The 16,150-nt window shown below is 40.5% G+C and overlaps 1 protein-coding gene across 1 annotated transcript; it reads right to left on the minus strand.

The window, feature by feature from the left end:
- Nucleotides 1-3,777: 3,777 nt before the first annotated feature.
- Nucleotides 3,778-8,211, minus strand: LOC127540811 (vasopressin-neurophysin 2-like). The gene is made up of 3 exons (XM_051965678.1): nt 8,027-8,211; nt 5,456-5,657; nt 3,778-4,040 (listed from the first exon to the last, which is right to left on the minus strand). The coding sequence occupies exons 1-3, from the start codon at nt 8,144-8,146 to the stop codon at nt 3,853-3,855; spliced, it is 510 nt and encodes a 169-aa protein (XP_051821638.1). The 5' UTR covers nt 8,147-8,211; the 3' UTR covers nt 3,778-3,852.
- Nucleotides 8,212-16,150: the final 7,939 nt, after the last annotated feature.

Here is a 16,150-nt window from a genome sequence, read left to right on the forward strand (position 1 = left end):
CTGGATTTAAGTCCTCCTCTAATATACATAGTAAACTCTCTTTTATTTTAAAAAAATTTTATTAGAGCTTTTTATTTTCCAAACATAATGCATGATTTTTTGATTTCCTTCACAGATTAATTGTACATTATTGCAAAGTCCAATTCTTCTTGTGCAGTAAAATAACTATATGGGCATACATACATATATTGTATTTAACATATTCTTTAATATATTTAACATGTATTGGTCTGCCTGCCATCTGGGGGAGGAGCGAGGGGGAAGGAGGGGAAAAATTGGAAAAAAAGGTTTTGCAATTGTCAATGTTGAAAAATCACCCATGTATATATCTTGTAAATAAAAAGCTATTAAAAAACATAATGCATGGATAATTTTTCAACATTAACCCTTGAGAAACTTTGTGTTCCAATTTTTCCTCCCCTTCCCCATACCTCCACCCCCCAGCTGGCAAGCACTCCAATATATGTTAAACATGGTAAAAAAAAAAGTTATATCCAATAAATGCATACATATTTATACAATTATCTTGCTGCACAAGAAAAATCAGATCAAAAAGAAAAAACGAGAAAGAAAACAAAATGCAAGCAAACAACAACAAAAAGAGTGAAAATGCTATATTGTGATTACATTCAGTCCCCACAATCCTCTCTCTCTCTGGGTGAACTCTCTTCATCACAAGATCATTGGAACTGGCTGAATCATCTCATTGTTGAAGAGAGCTACATCCATCAGAATTGATCATCATATAATCTTGTTTTTGTGTACAATGATCTCCTGGTTCTGTTCACTTCACTCAGCATCAGTTCATGTAAGTCTCTCCAGACCTCTCTGAAATCAATCTGCTGATAGTTTCTTATAGAACAATAGAATTTCATAATATTCATTTACCATACCTTATTCAGCCGTTCTCCAACTGATGAGCATCCACTCAGTTTTCAGTTTCTAGCCACTATGAAAAAGGGCTGCCACAAACATTTTTGCATATGTGGATCCTTTTCCCCTTTTTATGATTTCTTTGGGATATAATCCCAATAGAAACACTCCTAGATCAAAGGTATGCACAGTTTGATAGCCCTTTGGGCATAATTCCAAATTGCTCTCCAGAATGGTTGAATCAGTTCACAACCTCACCAACAATGTCTCATTATCAATCCCCATATCAGTGTCCCAGTTTCTCCATATTCCCTCCAACATTTGTCATTATCTTTTCCTGTCATCTTAGCCAATCTGACAGATGTGTAGTAGTATCTTAGAGTTGTCTTAATTCACATTTCTCTGATCAATAGTGATTTAGAGAACTTTTTCATATGATCAGAAAAGGTTTTTAATTTCTTCATCTGCAAATTGTCTGTTCATACCCTTTGACTGGTTATCAATTGGAGAAAGGCTTGAATTCCTATAAATTTGAGTGAATTCTCTATATGTTTTAGAAATGAGGCCTTTATCAGAATCTTTGAATGTAAAAATGCTTTCCCAGTTTATTGCTTCCCTTCTGATCTTTTCTGCATTAATTTTGTTTATACAAAACCTTTTTAACTTAATATAATCAAAATTATCTATTTTGTGCTCAATATGAACACCAGTTTTTCTTTGGCGACAAATTCCGTCTTTCTCCATACCTCTGAGAGGTAAACTATCCTTTGTTCTTCTAATTTGATTATAATATCATTCTTTATGTCTAAATCATGAGCCCATTTTGACCTTATTTTGGTATATGGTATTAGGTGTGGATCAATACCTACTTTCTGCCATCCTAGTAAGAAATTCTCTAACATATGAAGCTGCCAAAAAATGTGGCAATCTATATTGGCAGAAGGAGTTTTTTTTATCTGGGGCCTCCCTAAACCAATGAAAGCAGAGGTCCGGTCCCTAACTCCTTTATTATTAGCAGAAAACACTGAGCATGTTGGGTTAGAGAAGAAAATTCAGCTCGATTTAATAGACATATAAATGCCTCCTCTGTACAACATCCTGCCATGGGCAAAGAAGAGGTAGGGGTGGAGAGGAGAATTGTTTGGCCTAGTGGAACTCACAACTCAATTAGGAGAACAAGACATAAAGTAAGATAATTCTAAAACACAATAATCAAAGTGAGTGAGAGTTGTAAATGAAGATTAAGGAGGAAGCTGGAACTCAGGGAAAACTTCCGAAGTGGTGACTTTTGAGCTTTAATTATGGATAGAAATTCAACAGGGAAAGAAGGATATTTCTACGCTGAAGAAAAATCTAAAACAAAGGCATTCATCGATTATATAAATATTTATTAAGTGTCTACTGTGTGCAAACCACTATCAAAAGTGCTGTGGGAAATAATATTCACATGACAAAATCTTTACCTTTATGGAGTATATAGCTGAGGAGGCCAAGTATATTAGTTTGCTATTCTTGGAGCATAAGGTACATGCAAGAGTGGAGGAGAAAATAAGGCTGAAAAGGATGAGGAAGTGCCAGGTTATGAAGCTCTGGGGGTGCTAGGCTGAGGAGTTAGAGCTTTCTTATCAAGCAATAGGAAACCCCTAAATAACATTGAGGAGAGGGGTAACAGGGGCAGAGATTTTTCTGGCAGTCATGTAGAGGGTAAATTGCAACAGATGGCAGTGTAGGCAGAAAGGCTTAGTAAGAGTTTGTGGCAACAGTCTAAAAGATGGGAATGAGAGGCTGTAATAACGTGCTATTAGTGGGAATGGAGAGGAGGGGATAGACGAGCTGTAGTTCAGAGATGAAATGAGTAACATTAAATAAGTGGATGTGAGACATGAGTTATAAAGAAGTTCTAGGATTACAAACTTGAGAGACGTGGTAAATGGTGGAGATGCTGGCAGAAATCATAAAGGAGGGAGGAGCAAATTAAAGGGCAGTTGGAGATGCCCTGGAGAGATCAGGGCTGGATAACGAGATTTGTGAATCATCTGCACAGAACTCATAGCTAAAACCTTGGGAGCGAATGCCATTGCCGAGGAGGAAAGTATAGACCCCAGACTCTCGGAGAACATTCTCCTTAAGGCGTCAGAGGAAGGATGAAATGGGAATAGAAGCTGGCTGTTTGGAAATAAGGAAGTAAACTAGGTGCCTAAGATGGAGAGAGATACAAACATCCAGGAGGGATTGTGGACAACAATCCTAAATGCTCCTGCAGGGAGTTCAAGGAGGATGAGAGCTCAGCAAAGATGATTGGATATGGCAACTAAGAGGTCATGGGCGATCTCTGGGAGTAAAGTGGTGGATACAAAAGATAGATTGCAAAAGGACTGAGGAAACGAATGATGAGGTAGTGTCAAAGCTACTTTTTTCTGGAAGTTTGTCAGTGAAGCAGTAACAATAAATAGGTAGGCCAAAAGATTGAAGGAATGGAACTGGTGGTGGAAGAGAGAAAGAAGAGGCAGGAGGGACCAAGAACAATTGTGGGAGTGAACTCCTGCTAGAAAAAATGGGAGTGAATGATATCGCAGAGGGGTTTATCCTAGTGACAACCATGTGTGACTACTAGAAGGAAGGGAATAATGGATGATGGATTCCAGATTTTGGGTGATAGATGTATTCTGAGAAATTGAGGAGGAATTCCAGAGGTGGAGAAGTAAGGTGATCCTGCAAAGCAACACAGACTCATAGACCTAGAAGGGACCTGCAAGTCCAACCCATATCTGGTCCAAAATTTCTACAATCTGGAATGCCAATCAATCACTCATCCTCTGCCCGAAGTCCTCCAATTAAGAGGAGCCCAGATCTTTTCCCTGCCCTACCCTGACCCTCTATGAAAGACAGAGCCAGGGAGCCCAGTGCAAGTGAAGGATCTTTATTTATATCTGCCAGAAAGATAGGAAGTAGGGGAGGTCATATGAAGAACAGGAACCATCAATAGGCGACTTCCTCTTCTTGAGGTTGTGGCTGCAGCTCACCCATCTGTTGGCCAGCCAGCTGTACCAGACGAAGGAGAAAGGCACTGGCGGGTCCATCCAGGGTCCCATTGCTCTTCTCACTGGCTCTTGCCCTTCTCCGGCTGCCTGCTTCCTCTCGGCAGGCTGGTTCCACCATGCAGCTTTCTGTGCAATTGGAAATGGGGAATCTAAGTTAGTTTAAATCCTAGAATGTTGCATGCTCCAAGGGAGATGGTCCCCACCAGCAAGGAGACAGAGAAAGTGATCTGAAGAGAGCTGTTCCCCATCTAAGGAGGAGTATCTGGATAGGGCTCACTTGACATGTTCTGATTACACTTAGGACCAAGTGCCCCAGCTCAGAGCTTTGGAGCTTCTGGATCTGCATCTTCTCCTCCTTGTGCTGTCCCAGAGGACTATAGTTCCCAATGCCCACCCAGTCAGTGCCACTACTGGATCTGTATCCCAAAGAGATCTTAAAAGAAGGAAAAAAGACCACATGTACAAAAATGTTTATAGCAGTTCTTTTTGTAGTGGCAAGGAACTGGAAACTGAGTGGATGCCCATCAGCTGGGGAATGGCTGGATAAGTTATGGTGTATGAATGTCATGGAATATTTCTATAAGAAATGATGAGCAGGCTAAAAAGCCTGGAGAGACTTACATGAATGGATGCTGGGTGAAGTGAGCAGAACCAGGAGATCATTGCACACAGTAACAGATTATGTAATGATCAACTATGATAGACTTAGCTGCTCTCAGCCATTCAGTGATACAAGACATTTCCAGTAAATTTTCTGTGCAAAGTGCCATCTGCATCCAGAGAGAGAACTATGGAGACTGAATGTGAATTGAAGCCTACTATTTTCATCTTTTTTGGGGGGTGGGGGATGGGAGGGTGGGGAGGGATGTGTGTGTGTGTGTGTGTCTGTGTGTGTGTGTGGTTTTTGCTCGGATTTTTCTCTCCTAGCATAACTCATTTGGAAACATATAAAAGATGAATGAACATTTTAAAATTTAACTTTAATTTAATTAAAAAGCAAAATTCCTGTCCCCATGCAATTCTCATTCTAACAGCACCTCCCCAGTTGGAGCACAAGTGGGAGGTGAGAGGAATATCCCAAAACCTGTAATATTTGAGTGGAATGCAGTGTCACTGAGCATAAGAAATTATAAACATGAAGAATTCAGAGAAGCTTATAAGGGGTGACATTAGAAACCTCTACAGAATGAAAAAAGCATAACCAGGAAAACAATATACAGAGTGACTGCAAGACTGGACATAGAAAATAAAAAAACATGAAAATTGTGTGATTATGCTAATTAAGCTGGACCCAGGAGAAGAACTGAGAAAATGTTCTGCTCTCCCTCAAACCAGCTCCCACCCAGCACTGCTACCAGTTCCCTTCCTATTCGGTGCTAGTGCATATGCTCTGCCCCATGTGCCCTGGCCAGTCTCTCCATTTATCACATAGTCCCTCACATGCCACTCGCTTTCTCTATATGTTGCCTCCATATTTCCCACCTCCCTCTCCCTTTGTGTTGCTTCTTGCAGAAAATCCTCACTCCCCATGTGCTCCTTACCAGCATTGCAGCAGATTTCCGGAGCCGCGCAGCGACCGCCATTCCCGCAGGGTTTCTGTCCAGACTGGCACGGGGAGAGCAGGTAGTTTTCTTCCTGGCACCTCAAGCTCTCAGAAGTGCCCATGTAGCAGCCCAATTCCTCCTCACAGCAGATGTTTGGTCCAAAGCAACGTCCTTTGCTTCCGGGACCACATGGGAGGCACTGTGAGGAGGGGAGAGAGCCTGAGTGTCAGGGGTCCTGAGCACAGGGAGAACACAGGCTAGAATGAAAAAGTTCCCACAAAGAGCAGCCCTTGGCTACTACTCTGAGGGATGACTTTTTACAAACTGCCATAGAATGAAAAAAAAAAAAACTATAACCAGGGAAACAATATACCCAGTGACTGCAATACTGGAAATAGAAAGAGTTAGAGGGTTTTAGAGCCTGGAACCTAAAGTCTGCTTTGGGCCAACAGTGACAACCTGAGTCCCCCAACCAATTGCTTCCCGACTTGGACCTTCAGTGTCCTCTACTCTAAGCACACCTTCTTAAATCTCTTGCTCCTCACCTTTCTTGTCGGCCTCCTCCTCCCGTTTCTCTTTTTTGCTTCTCTCCTCCCTTTTCCCTGCTTTCCCTATCTGCCCTCCTATTCATTTAACTTACTTTTTCCTCTCTTTCTCCCCTCTTCTCCACTTCTTCTCATCTTTCTTCTCTTCCTTTTACCCCTTTCCCTCTATTCTCTCCTAGAGACTCTGCCTGTTACTGTGGGTTGTGTCTGCCCTGCTCAGTTGCTTGGTCTCTGGTTTGGAGTACCGTGTGTTCACTTGGTCAGTGAGCCTCCATTCTGCTCAGGAAAGCCTGCCTGTCTAGGCTTATTTCTTAGCCTGAGATTGAACAGTTCACTCCTCTTTTCTGCCTCCCTCCACCCCCTCGGTCCTAGACTTTGCCCCCTAAAGGAAGGTTAGAGCAGGAATAGTTGCTTAGCTAGGTTGCTGTCCAGGGTCCTGAAGCAAACAATTTTCACTTCTTAGGAAACATAAAGATAGAACCAGTCCCTTCTTCCTATGATAATTTAGAAAGAAGACCAGGGGAAAACCAAGAAAAAACAATTTAGAAAGAAGACCAAGCTGCCTCGAGAGACTGAATATGCCAATGAAACTCTTGAGAAGTCACTAAAAATTTTGGGATAGAAGATCAAAAAACATTTTCCAGTTCCCTTAAAAACTGAGGGAAAGGACAGGAAATGCAGTAGCTTGTAACAAATTGAGATATCTAGCAGAAAAGGAAGTATACTAGCCTTTTACTTACAGCACAGGTAGTAGGGAAAGATTTCTCACAATTTTCACTGATATACCCATAATGCTAAAGGAGTTAAAGGAAAACTCCACTCCTTTGGATAGAATTCTATGGAAGGTCTATTGGGAGGCCATATTCAATTCATGGAGGCTCTGTAATATGCACTGTTGGAGTGAGTTCCACAGAACTCCCAAGGAGATCACAGATACCTTGAAGGAAATCCAGCAATTTTTGGAAGAGATCTTTGCAGGGAGCAAAATTACAATGAGAACTGACACTGCCTTCTTTGAATAACTCTAAGAATACATTGGCTCCCTTCTCAGTCTCCTGCTTTGTTCATCTGAGGACCCACAGAAAGTGGTGCTCAGAAAGTGACTTATGGGTCCAGATGGGAGGAGGCTGCCAAATCCTGACTAACTGGCCCCAACTTATGGAGAATAGAGGGTTTCTGAGAGAGCAGCTACCCCACTAGGGCTAGATTTTGCAAGCAGAGACCCAGGGCAGCCCAAAAATCTGCCTCTCTAGGAAAGAGTATCACTCTGAGATTACTACTGGACCCTAAGAACCCATTCCACTGCTCTATCTTGGCACTGAACAGTTCAACACCAACTTTTCTGCCTTTCCTGCCTTGGCATTTCCAGTTTTTGGACTATTTTTCTTCTTGCAATATCTCCTTGCATCAGTTGCTTCCTTCTTATTCTTTCCCTGCTTTCATTTGCCTGACTCTGCTTCTCTTTGAAGGCTTCTTTCTCTTGCTTTTCTGTAACTGCCCCTGTCTCTTTCTTTCTCTGTCTTTCTAACTCTGTCTGTCTCTCCTTGGATCCTTTCTCTCTCCCATTTCTCCTTTGTCTATTCTCCCTCTCTCACGCTATCTCTCTGCTCTCTTCTTCCTCTCCCTTCCAGATGACTATTTCTCTGCCCAATCTGCTCTCTGCCAGCCTCATTCTGCTCCTTTTTCTGCTCTGAACCCCTTTCTGTTTTTCTGCCTGCCTCTCTATCTCCTCCTCTATCTTTATGCTTCTTTTGTATTCCAGTACTTTCCTTTCCTCTCTTATGCTTTCTCTCCAGTCTCTTTACATAAGGCTTCTTACTCTGAATTTCCTAGTTTCCCTCGACCCCATCCTTGCCTCACTGAGCAGCCATCTATGAGTCCCCTTAGTCCTCGCTTGCACTTTTGCAGAGCCCTTGAGAGGCTGGCCAGGCTCTCCAACTCTAAATCTATCCCTCCTTAGTCCTAAGGAGCCCAGCGCTCACGCACCCTCCCATTCACAGGGCCCTGACCGGGTTGACCATACCTGCCGGAGTTCTGGGTCGGACAGAGCGCGCTTGCCTCCCCTTGGACAGTTCTGGAAGTAGCAGGCAGAGGTGAAAGCAAGGAGGCAGAAGAAGCAGGCTGTCAAAGTAGTATCTGGCATCTTTGCAGCTGGCTCTGGCTGTGGCCACTGGGCTGCATAGACTGTCTCTGGTTGTGGTTTCAGGACTTTCCACTGCTTATTTATACACCAGTGTTTCCCCTTTGAGACCGCCTTGACGACGTAGCTTCCCCTGACTTCCCCCTCCCCTCTTCCTCCCCCCTTTTTTCCCCATCCTCTACCTCCCAAGTGTCTCTCCAGGAATCCCAGGCAGGCAAACAAACAGATGCTCAGAGAATGCTTTGTGTCTGCCAGTGAGTGTGGGGCCAGCGCACGTGAAAGCCCCTGTATCGTGCATGTCTGTATGGACATCTAAGTGAGTGCTGATATCTGAGCTTCTGCTTGTAGCGACTGGACATGAAGCCTCTGATTACCCAGCTCTTTGTGCGTGGATGCATGTGTCTAAGTGACGTATTTCTCCTTTACTATTTGTGAATTGTGATAGGAACCTTCGGGTATGGAAGAAATGTACCCAGATCTCCCTGTCACTGCATCCCTGAGTATGCCTCTGGCAGAACTGTCTGTGTTCCCAGAGTTTTCTCTCTGAGGGGAGATGGTAGGGCCTGAGCCTATTTGGATGATTGAGGAGCATTCTCTGGACTTTCCGTTCAGTCTTCATGATTCTGATTCTCCACCCCAAGGGTTAAAGAGAAACCTAATGTGCAAAAGCTTTCTCTTTGTCAGAGTCCCAAGCCCCTGAGGGGAGGGGGACTATGGAAAGGGCAACCCAGAGTTCTAGAAGCAATATGGAGATAGTTGGGAAGGCGCACAAACTATTGGCTGCGCTCAGAGGTCTCAGGAAGAAGCAACCAGCCCTAAAGGTGATGGCTATGTACTATACTCCATGTCCATCTTCTTTCCATCTTAGGAAAGTGCTGGGAGTGGGAAATAGGTCTGGAGAGAGCTCTATTCCAGGGGCCTAGGATGAGCCACACCACCAGGATGATAGAATTCTGATTGTTGTCTTCAGCCCACCCCAGCCCAAATCTGTCTCCAGCCCTGAGCCTCAAAGAAACCATTAATCATGAGTATCACTAGAGCAATGAGCAGGTCAGCACATTCTGTAACCACACCACCAGGGTCCCATACAACTGTTACCACCAAACATGACGTAGAAATTGGCCAGTAAAAAAGTAGCCTCAACAGGATATAGACCACGACATTGGACTATAACCCTCAATATTTCTTTCCCCTGACACATATATTTGTAGATCAAACTTTTTGTTTAGTTCCTGTTTTTTTCATCAAAAATAGACGAAATTCACTTATTTCATTAAATGTCCATCTTCTTCCATGGGAAAGATGTTCATTTTGCCTGGGTAAGTTATTTTTGGCTGTATACCAAGTTCCTTAGCCTTTTGGAATATCATATTCCAAGCCATTTTATCCTTTAATGTGGATGCTGCTAGATCCTGAGTAATCCTTATTGTGGCTCCTTTATATTTGAATTGATTTTTTTCTATCAGCTTGCAGTATTTTTTCCTTCATCTGGTAGTTTTGGAATTTGGCCATTATATTTCTTGGAGTTTTGATTTTAGGGTTCCTTTCAGTAGGTGATTGATGAATTCTTTCAATTTCTATTTTACTCTCTGTTTCTATAACTTCTGGCAGTTCTCTTTGATAATTTCCTGGAAATAGTGTCCAGGTTCTTTTTTTTCATCATATTTTTTCAGGGAGTCCAATAATTCTCAGATTCTCTTTCCTAGATCTATTTTCCAGGTCTGTTGTTTTCCCAAGAAGGTGTTTGACATTTTTCCCCATTGTTTCATTTTTTTGGTTTTGCTTGACTGATTCTTAGTGTCTCCTCGAGTCATTTAATTCCATTTGTTCGATTCTGATTTTGAAGGAATTATTTTCTTCACTCACTTTTTAAATATCTTTTTTCTAATTGTCCAATTGAGTTTTTAAGTGAGTTGTTTTGTTCTATGGAATTTTTTTCCATTTTGTCAATTTTATTTTTTTAGAGAGCTATTTTCTTTTTCCAATTCACTAATTCTGTTTTTCAAGGATTTGATTTCTTTATCCACTCTATCTTTAAATGAGTGGAATAACTTATCCAGACTCTCTTCCCAAGTTTCCCTTTCCTTTTCCCATTTTTTTTCTAGCTCTCTTGTGAGAGCCTTTTTAATTTCTTCTATGAGAGTCTTGTGTGTTGAGGACCAGATCATATTCCCTTTAGGGATTCATCTGGAGACAGTCTGTTTTTGTCTCCTCAGGGTTTAAAGTCTGCTCTCTATCCATATAGAAGCTATCAAAAGTTAGAGTGTGCTTTAATTTTTTGCTCATTTTGTCAAAGAAGAATCAAAGTTGACAAATTAGCAAAAAAAAAAAAAAAACTGCAGTCTGCTTTTTTTTTGGGGGGGGCTTCCTCTACACACTGGAGGGGGCAGCAGTGAGGCACTAGCAGCACAGCAGTGGCTGCGCTGCATCTGCGCTCTGAGACTCTGAGACTCTGTGACGCTGAGAGCTTGCTGAGACACTCTGGTGGGTGTGGCCAGGTCCTGAGAGACTCTAGCTTTTCGAGGTTATACTCTACCTCCTGTGTTTACAGCTTCTCTGCTGGTCTACTGACTTGCTGCCAGGGCAAAGTAGCCAACACTGTAGTAATGCTTTCCCGCAGAAATGGCAGAGATCACACCCCACCCCTCTCTGCTCTGCTCAGTGTGAGCTACCTGCCATGCTTTCACTGCTACTTCTTGCCCTCAGTCTGTACCCAGTCTAACTGTTCCTGCCCTCGAGCAAAAACAGACCTTTTCTGGCTAATTTCAAGCATGCCTTCTCTTGGTAATTATTTGGGGGGGAGGGGTCAGTCAAACACTTATTCCGAGGCTTGTCATGAAATAAATTCTAAGAGCAAAAACAGAGATTAAGTAGATGTGTGTGTCCTCTCCACCATCTTGGCTGGAAGTCCCAGGGTGTACTTCTTGAGAAAGCTTTTCCCAGATCTCTTTTGCATGTCTTTCCTCCCCTTTTGGTTTCAGGAAAAGTGATGAGGATGGAGGGGCTTCTTTGTTCCCAACCAATTTGAGAGCTAAGGGTCCCAAGGTCAGATATTTAGAATCATGTTCAAATTCTCTGTGCCTATCACTTTGGTGCTTGGACTAACCTAAACCTCTAATTTGCTCTGTTCAATGGTTTCTCCATCCTTTCTCTTTCCCTTTATCCTCAGGTCTATTTCCAGTTGGGATAGAATAAAAAAGTCATGTAGAGAATGAAGTGAAACTGACTGCAACCAAATAGTAGAAGAGGATCTTTAATTCCAGGAACAGAAGTTGAAATAATTGAATAGTCATTCAATAGGCATTTATTTATGGGATCATAGATTTAGAATTTTGTCTCATCTCCTCATTTTATAGATGAAAAACTAAAGCCAAGATAGGTTATATGTCTTGCCCTAAGTATCGGAGGTGTTGAGTATCAGAGTTGATGAGTTTTAGGAGACAGGATATGAACTCAGACCAATGTTTTCCCTACCATACCACACTGATCCTTCTCCTTGCTTTTGACAGGTATTAGCATACAAAGATAAAAGTGAAATAATCCTTGGCCTCAAAGAGCTTATATTCTAATGGGAAGACACTATGCACACATATGAGTATATACACAGTGTATATAGAGCAGATAGGGATGATATTGGGAAGGGGAAACACTAGCAGTGAAAGGAACTTCAAAAAACCTTCATGAAAAAGGTAAGACTAAAACAGTCTTGAAAGAAACCAGAAGTTTTAAAAAAGTAGAGGTGAGAAGAACATTCCAGACTGTTAAAAATAATCTTATGGCATTAATTTTAATAATAATTGCAAAGGCAAGGAGATGGGAGATGTAATGACATATGTCAGGAACAACAAGCAGAGCAGTTTGACTAGACTGCAGAGTATGTGAGAAAAAATCATGTATAATAAGGTGATAAAGGTAGGAGAGGGCCACATTTTTGAAAGTTTTAAGTCATCCGAGGACCTTGTTTGACCCTAGAAACACAAGGAACCAATAGTTTGTCAAGTAGGAAGTGACATGCTGACATCTGCCTTTTCAGAATAACAGTTGGTAACTAATTATGTGTAGGATGGATTTAAGTGGGGACAGATTCAAGGCAAAAAAATAAAACAATTAGAAGGATTATTTTAATAGTTCACATTATATGTGATAATTGGTCATGTGAATGGAGATAGAAACAAGATTTGGCAAATGATAGGATATATATGATAAGAGAGAGTAAGAATCAAGCTTGCCAATGTAAGTGAGTGAAAGGGTAGTGTTGCCCTCAATAAAACTGGAAAAGTCAGTAGAGAGTAGGTTTGGGGGCCAAAAAAAGTTCTGGTTTGGATCTGTTGAGTTTGAGATATCTATGGCACATTCAGTTAAAAATAGTGATGAGGGAATAGAGCTTAAGAGAAAGAGTGGGACTGGATATGTAGGTCTGGAAATCATCTGCATAGATGAGAGTTGAATTTATAGGAGGTAAGAAGGCAATGCTGTGTGGGGCAAGACCACCTGAATTTAGTAATGTGGAGATAGGCTCAGATAAAGAGGTAAAAAGGGCTTTATTTCTTTCTCATGAGAAAGGGTATGTCCCTCTCAACTCCCAGTAATCATCATGTAGGAAACATAAAGGAATTCAGCAGAAGCAAGACTTTTGTTGCTAACATAAAGTCCCCCATCCTAGCCTACTGTCCCCCCATTCCATTGGCTGGGAGTCCAGAAGTACAATCTACTCATGAAAACTCCTCCCTAGAAACAAGAGTGGAAAAATACAGAATGCCTATGGGTCCAAGTAATCTTGATGTGATAGCCCAGGAGAGAATCTGCGCTTAAGCAATATCAGGCAAAAAATAGGATCTTGTAATTTAGCTATCAGGGTGCTCTGCAAACCCTACAAAAACAGTTTGTTGTTTTGAGGTACAGGTACAGAACGTGCATACAGCAAACATGGACATAGGGGAAACAGGATACTCACTTTTTAGTTACTGAGGGGACTTTACTTATTCCTATTCCATTCAATGTGTGAAAATAGGACAAAAAAGAGAAGAGAGCCTCTGAGACAAATAGAACTCTGAGACACACTCCAAGTAAGGAAGCTTGATGTAGATGATGAGCTAGTAGAGGAGCCTGGAAAAGGGCAGTTAGAAATGGAGGAAGGTTACCATGGCAAAGAAGTTTCTTTCCTTTTTTAATTTTATTTTAATAGTATATTATTTTTCCAATTATGTATAAAACTGTTTTTAGTTTTGGCTTTTTTGTTTTGTTTTTGCTGAGGCAGTTAGGCTTAAGTGACTTGCCCAGGGTCACACAGCTAGGGAGTGTTAAGTGTCTGAGGCCAAATTTTAACTCAGATCCTCCTGACTTTAGGGCTGGTGCTCTATCCACTGTACTACTTAGCTGCCCACTAAAGATGGTTTTTAACATTTATTTTCATAAGATTTTGAGTTCCAATTTTTTTTCTTACTCCTACCCTTACCTCTCCCTTCCCACATTAGCAAACAATCTGATACAGGTTATATGTGTACATTTATTTTATGTTTAAAAAACTTTTTATTTTCAAACATATGCTTAGATAGTTTTTAGCATTTACCCTTACAAACCCTTGTGTTCTGGATTTTTTTCTCCCTCCCCAATATGGCAAGTAATCCAATATAAGTTAAACATTGTACATTCATTTTAACATATTTCCATATAAGTAATATTGGTAAAGAAAAAATTTTCAAAATGTGTGTGGGAAAACCATAAAAAAGAAAAAACAAAAGAAAATAAAAGGTAAAACAGTGTTTCAATCTGCTTTTAGTCTCCATAGTTCTCTCTCTAAATACGAATATCATTTTCCAACCAAAATTTATTAAAATTGCCTTGGATCACTGAATTTCTGAGAAGATATAAGTCTATCATAGTTGGTCATCACACAATGTTGCTATTGCTATATATATGATGTTTTCCTGGTTCTGCTCACTTCACTCAGCATCACTTCATGTAAGTCTTTCCAGGATTTTCTGAAATTAGCCAGTGTGTCATTTATATGGAATAATAATATTCCATTATTTTCATTTACCATAACTTAATTCAGACTTTATTAATTCAGCCCACTTGATGGGCATCCACTTTTTTTCCAACTCTTATCCACCAGAAAAAAAGCTACTACAAACATTTTTGCACATGTGGATCTTTTTCCCTCTTTTGTGATCTCTTTGGGATACAGGCCCAGTAGGGACATTGCTGAATCAAAGGGTATGCACAGTTTTATAGCCCTTTGGGCATAGTTCCAAATTGCTTTCCTGAATGGTTGGATCATTTCACAACTCTGCCAACAATGCTTTAATGTCCCACTTTTCCCACACCCCCTCCAACATTTATCATAATCTTTTCCTATCATCTTAGCTAATCTGATGTGTGAAGTGGTGCTTCAGAGTTGTTTTAATTTGTATTTTTCTAATCAATAGTGATTTAGAGCATTTTCACATATAATGGCTTTAATTTCTTTGTCTGAAAATTGTCTTTTCATAACCTTTGATGATCTATCAATTGGGGAAAGACTTGTATTCTTATAAATTTGGCTCGTTCTTTATATATTTTAGATATGAGGCCTTTTTCATAAACACTGACTGTGAATATTATTTCCCAGTTCTCCTTTTTAATCTTGGCTGCATTGGTTTTGTTTGTGCAAAACCTTTTTAATATAATGTAGTCAAAATTAAACATTTTATATATCATAATGTTCTCTGTTTCTTCTTTGGTCGTAAATTCCTCTCTTCACCAAAGATATGACAAAGTAAATTATCCTTTGCTCTCTTAATTTGCTTAAAATATCACCCTTTATATATAAATCAGATACCCGTTTTCACCTTATCTTTGTATAATGTGTGAGATATTGGCCTATGCTCCTAGTTTCTGCCATACTGTTTTCCACTTTTCCCAGCAATTTTTGTCAAATAATGAGTTCTTATCCCAGAAGCTGGAGTCTTTGAGTTTATCAAACAGTAGATTACTATAGTTATTGACTATTATGTCTTGTAAACCTAACCTATTTCACTGATCTATCACTCTGTTCTTAGCCAATATCAAGTAGTTTTGATGACTGCCAGTTTTAGGTTTGGTACAGCTAGGTCACTATCCTTCGCATTTTTTTCATTAATCTCCTTGATTTTCTTGGCCTTTTGTTTTCTATATGAATTTTGTTAAAAAAAAATTCTAGATCCTTAAAATATTTTTGGCAGTTTGATTGATACAGCACTGAATAAGTAGACTAATTTAGGTAGAATTGTCATTTTTATTATATTAACTTGGCCTACTCATGAGTAATCGATATTTTTCCAATTCTTTACATCTGGCTTCAATTGTGTGAAAATAGTTTTGTAATTGTGTTCATATAGTTCGTAGGTTTGCCTTGGCAGGTAGACTCCCAAATGTTTTATATTGTCTACAGTTATTTTAAATAGAATTCTCTTGCTGCTACTTTCTGTTGGGAACAGGCAAAGAAGTATCTCAAGAAACAAGGAAGAAAAGGGAATTCCAAAGATGGGAGCAGTCAATAGTGTCAACCATGAAGAAGAAAAAACTGAGAGATCAGTAGTAATCTTGGAGAAAGCAGTTCAGTCAAGTTATTGAGATCAGAAGCCAGATTGCCAGGATTGAAAAGTGAAAGGAGGACTTCCAGCCAAAATGGTGGAGAGGACACACACACATCTACCTAAGCTCCATCTTATTCTCATAATACTTTATTTCATGACAAGGCTTGGAATTAGTGCTTGATTGAAAAACCCCATGAATATATTACCAACAGAAGATATCCTTGAAATTCACCAGAAAAGACCTGTTTTTGCTCCTGGGCAGGGACAGTTTGATCAGGCATAGACTGAACTCAGGTAGTGAGAGCAGAGCAGGCAGTGAGAGGACAGAAGGCAGTTCACACTGAGCAGACTGGAGAGTGGTGGGGTGTGATTTCAGCCGTTTCTGCAGCGAGAACTTTACCACAGTGTAGCGACTTTGCCCTGGCAGCAAGCCAATAGATCAGCAGAGAAG

Source organism: Antechinus flavipes, chromosome 6, assembly GCF_016432865.1.
Source record: "Antechinus flavipes isolate AdamAnt ecotype Samford, QLD, Australia chromosome 6, AdamAnt_v2, whole genome shotgun sequence".
In the NCBI taxonomy this organism is placed as follows: domain Eukaryota; kingdom Metazoa; phylum Chordata; class Mammalia; order Dasyuromorphia; family Dasyuridae; genus Antechinus; species Antechinus flavipes.